The 4,988-nt window shown below is 37.0% G+C and overlaps 1 protein-coding gene across 1 annotated transcript; it reads right to left on the bottom strand.

Annotated features, from left to right (window-relative positions):
- Positions 1-2,688: 2,688 nt before the first annotated feature.
- Positions 2,689-4,649, bottom strand: LOC112526476 (pectinesterase 2-like). The gene is made up of 2 exons (XM_025136758.1): positions 3,779-4,649; positions 2,689-3,401 (listed from the first exon to the last, which is right to left on the bottom strand). The coding sequence occupies exons 1-2, from the start codon at positions 4,647-4,649 to the stop codon at positions 2,716-2,718; spliced, it is 1,557 nt and encodes a 518-aa protein (XP_024992526.1). The 3' UTR covers positions 2,689-2,715.
- Positions 4,650-4,988: the final 339 nt, after the last annotated feature.

The raw sequence follows: 4,988 nt of genomic DNA, 5'->3' as shown, positions 1-4,988 counted from the left end.
AACTCATAATGCATTAAGTACTACTACTTTATGCATTCAATCTTAAAATCTCTTAATATACAATTAAAATAACATAGTGTGCAAGTTACCAATGCACATTGTTACCTTTTCTTTTTATGTTTCTAAGATACTTTTGACACATATCACTCATGTCTTCACCCTTTCATACCTCTATGTCTTCTCTCATCCCTCAATTTGAGATTCAAACTGATATTCATCATGAGTTATTAAAAGTTATCTCATTCATCTCACATTCAATTGTTCTAGAACTCTCGGTTTCGATCTCTTGATTCTTTGCTCTTGGTGTAAATCGAACATATTTGTGAAGTCGTTTAAATATGTTGGATTTTAAATATATTAGATTTTAAATTGTCATACAAATGTTTTCATCGATAGATTGTAATTGGAACCAAAACTCTTATTTATTCAAATTGTATTAATATGTAAAGACCAAGTGTAACTTATATCATCGTTAAATCTTCTCTAATAAAACCAGTGAAACTTCAAAATCGTTAAAATTCACGGCTCCCGCCGCATTGCGCGAGTACACAACTAGTAATTAGTCATACATTAAAGTTAAAAATTAAAGTAACTTTTCAAAAATATAACCGAGTAAATTAAATTAAAGAAATCAGCAACGATCCCGTTATGACGGTTGTTGAAAATAATATAGAAACCAAAGGTTTAAATGAGTTCAAAATTTTGGTATGTACGTTTTCCGATAGCTGTTGTGACGTTTAGAGTTTATCGTTTGGTAACATAACTGACACCAATTTTAAGATACAGCTTAACTGTTAAGACATTGGGTTTGCTAAATAAATATCACGAGTTCAAGTCCTTAGAGCATCTCCAGTTGAAGGTTATTAAACCTAGTTGACGAGTTCATAAATTTTTACACCATTGAAGTAAGCAGTACATGCCAACTTAACGTCGAAGGGAAAAAGGTTCATAAATGTGAACACGTTCTTGATCAAGACAGTGGGATCCAATCCAATTAAATAATAAGAAAAAACTGTAATTTAGGTTATGGACCAGTTCGTTATTAAAGAATATAATATTTATAAAAAATGTAAAAAAATTATAAATTTCTAAACAAGTTGATAAGTAAAGATGTTGTTAGGGATATTGATCAAGGGTTATGTAAGGGGTCGTTTATCGATTGCTTACTTGGGTCAGCGCTTACCAAGTTACATTACCTTATCGGATGAATATGGAAAGAACTATGAATCTTACCCGGTAAGAGCGAGATAAGAACCTAGAGTCTTACCCGGTAAGTGAGGGCAATGACTCTTACCACGGTTAGCTCTTACCGGATAATTTGTTGCATAGAAAGCCGTTTTTTGTTGACTAAAATCTTATCCGGTAAGTAAATGATAGTGTTGAATTTTGCTGCTAGATGCTTATCAGGTAAGTGTTTGGTAAACGGCCCCTAACTCTAAATTTCAAGATCGCATAAAATTAATGATATATATTAGCCGCAACTTGTAGTATAAGTTTTCTTATTAATATATAGTTACTAAGACTTTGAATCACGTGAGACCAACATGTTTTCGAGAGACCCGTGAGATTATTTTTTTACACTTGAAACTTCAGAGCGAAACATTATGATAGTAATCTTCACAGTGTTTTTGCTGTGAAAGTTCGGCTTTTTTTTTAACCTTCACAATATTTTGCTGTGAAGTTTCAAGTGTAAAATAATAATCTCACAGGTTTTACGAAAACAGGTTGATCTCACATAAATCCAACCCTAGTTACTAGATTATAAAAATCGTCAATAAATTATTGTAGTTTCAATTTAATAAGTAATATTGACCCAATCATACCAAGGACATATTAGCCAAACTTTCTTATTACTGAATTATTGTGGTTTAATTTTATGATACGTTTTCTCCTCTTCCTTACTTCTTGGCCCTCCCGGGTCTCCTGGTCCTTCCGGTAGTTAGTGGTTGTTTGGTAATTGCTGAATGGTTGTACAGAATGGTTAAGTGGTCAGAATGATTAAGAGGCTCTCATGATATAATGCAAAATGAAATATAATTGTTTGGTAATTGTGTACAATGAAATTAGGACTCTTAATGGTTAAGGGGTATCCAGGATACAAAATCATTCAGAGAGTTTTAAAACCATTAAGAGACAGACTTTTTTTTTTGCCAAATAAGATTCATCTCTTAATGAAACTATTTAGAGGTAAACAAACAACCCCTTAGATTGTTATTTAATTAACTTTCGAATATTAGATTGTATGAATTTGATATTTTAAATTGTATTAAATGTTATTTTTGATTTGTTTAACAGTCTTGGTTCGTTATTTTTGTATAGAAAACACAAGAAATCTGTAATTTTAATTTATTTTTCTTTAAATTTTTAAAAATCAACGACTTCTGCCGTCGCTTAAAAAATTTGTTTTTCCATTGTAAATCCGTGACTAATCATTTGTTGACTGCTTACATCGCTAATTCGTCACTGATAAAGGTTCATCTTTGATAGAAACCGTCGCTGATAGTATTACCCGCTAGTTTGCCAACGGGCTATCAGCAACGGATTTAGCTACGGATCTAATTATGTGTGTGTGTATTTAACCCAACATTTTACGAATTGAATTTAAAAATTAGTATTATATGGGTGACTAAAACCAAAATATATTCAAATATTCATTCCATAATCCAAGAAATTTCACAGAATAAAAAAATAAATTACAACATATGAACATTTGAATTACAGACCAGAAGTGAATGGCACATTGGTTGCCGGCAACCACGAGCCGCCGGAGATAAAGTTCCCGACGGTGAACTTCGCCGCCTCGATGCTACTAGTGATCACATGGTAACCTTTCCAATTAACCCTTTTCGCCGTTGATGAACCACCACCGGTGTTCATATACTCGCCGTAATACAACGTACTTAACGCGAAATTGCCGCTCCAGGGCATCCATCCGGCGGGATCGATCAAACTATCGAGGCTCGTTTTAAGGAAAACCGTTCTCGAGTATTGCTTCCATGGTCTCCCGAGGTACGTTTTAACGCCGGTGACACCTTTTAGGTCGGAGGCCGCTGTGACACGGCAGTTGTGGATTGAAATTCCGGTGTTCTGGTTTGGGTCGGTGCGCCCCTGAGCGGTCAACGTGTTGGTCTTGTTTGGCGGTTTACGGGCGTAAATGTTGCAGTTTTGGAAAACCACGGCAGCGTTGCCGAAAATGAAATCGACGGTCCCGTAAACATCGCATTCTCGGTAAAATTGTCGATCGGAGTGGACGTATAATGTGTCTTGGTACCCTTCGAAGCTGCATTGGTAGAATACCGACAGATCGGAGCCGCTACGGACCGCCACGGCCTGGTGGTTTTGTGGGCCCGCGGTGTTTCTAACGGTGATGCCACGGCCGATAAATCCGTCTCCAACCACCGCTGAAATTCATTTCAAAAATTACAATATTTTATTACTTGTTGGACTGAAAATGTTACACCAGCTTTAGCGACAGATTAAACTGTCGCTTATAACAATAACCGTCACAATTGATTGATTTCAATTTATTTCTACAAATATTATCCATTTTGCGATGCTTTTAACCGACGGCAAATATTATCAACGAAAATGTTAGCAAAGATTTTTGATTTTTTAACGAATCCCGCAGTAAAAAATTTAAACTTTTAGTGACGAGAAATGATCCCGCAACACAGTTTTCCCGACGACGTTGATGCTAGTCGGATTTTAGCAACGGGACAAAGCCGTCACAAATGAGATTTTTAAAGAAACTTTTGAATAAACCTTGTGTTTGGCTTACCAAGAGTGGCTGATTTGAAGGTGGTGGTGCCTCCTCCAACACTTTTGCTACCAGTGATAATAGTTTTCCCAATGCCATCTCCTAGTAGCATTATGTTCTTTAATTTTGAACCGATTTCGATGTTTTCCTTGTAAACACCTGCCTTCACACGTATCACGTACCTCCCGCTCCCTGACCTCTTTGCGGCCGCAGCTATGGCGGCCCCAATGGTCTTGTAGTTACCTGAGCCATCCTGAGCCACCACTATGTTTGCTTGAGGTGACGATGATTGCAGTAGTTTCCGGTCACCTGGCTTCACCCAAGCAGGAAACCCTGATTTTTTATCCTTTGGGACGCTATACGATGAATTTTGTGCTTTATTCATTGCTAACGTATTGCTAATCAAAGATGAAACGTTATTGTTCATCAGTGGCCATATGTAGTCGCTAACACCCAACTCCTCAAACCCAGCCCTACACGTCTCGATATTCGTGAGGGCTGAACTAAGCCAGGTTTGCATGTCAACCTGGCTACACTTGGTGGGATCAACGGTTTTGCTGATCCTATCAATAGTGTTTTCATACAGCTCCAAACAATCGGACCATGCAGCCTTCTCACGCTCGTTACGGCATTTTGGGCCGAGCGTCAGCGTGTGCGACCCTGCATGTTTTGCACGTTCTAACGTGACTTTCAGTAAAGCTTTCACGAAATCGGGTTTCTGTTTGATGGGACCATAGTTCGAGTTAGGGCTCAAGAACTGCTCACAGGGTTCCGGATGGGGCGTTTGGTTGCACCACGACGTGATCTCGGACTTCGTGTAGCCATAGACACCAGGAGAAAGAGAAAGAAGAACACCCACCACAAGAATTGCTAAAAGTAGAAAGGTTTTCATTGTAGAAAGATGAAAGAATGAAGGGATTTTGCTTTGCAGGTTATGTTGGTTGTGGGATTCATGCATTCAATTGGTTGCCTTTTATAGAAAGTGAATTTCAACATAGAGGGAGGCAACAACACACCAATTTTCTATTTTAAATTCTAAGTAGTTTTTTATTTTTATTCCTTTTCTCCAACCAATTATTCTTTTTTTAAATTAAAATATCAAATTTATACATCATGCATTAAAAGTTGTACATTAAATTAACGGCTACAACTTTAAACGAATATAACCCTAAGAGGTTTAATGTGATTATATATAGGTTAGGGTTTCGTTTTTTCTATTTTGTATGCCATC

Source organism: Cynara cardunculus, assembly GCF_001531365.2.
Source record: "Cynara cardunculus var. scolymus isolate 2C chromosome LG 14, CcrdV1, whole genome shotgun sequence".
Lineage (NCBI taxonomy): Eukaryota > Viridiplantae > Streptophyta > Magnoliopsida > Asterales > Asteraceae > Cynara > Cynara cardunculus.
The sequence above is the reverse complement of the archived record's forward strand: the minus strand, read 5'-3'. Positions and strand labels throughout refer to the sequence as shown.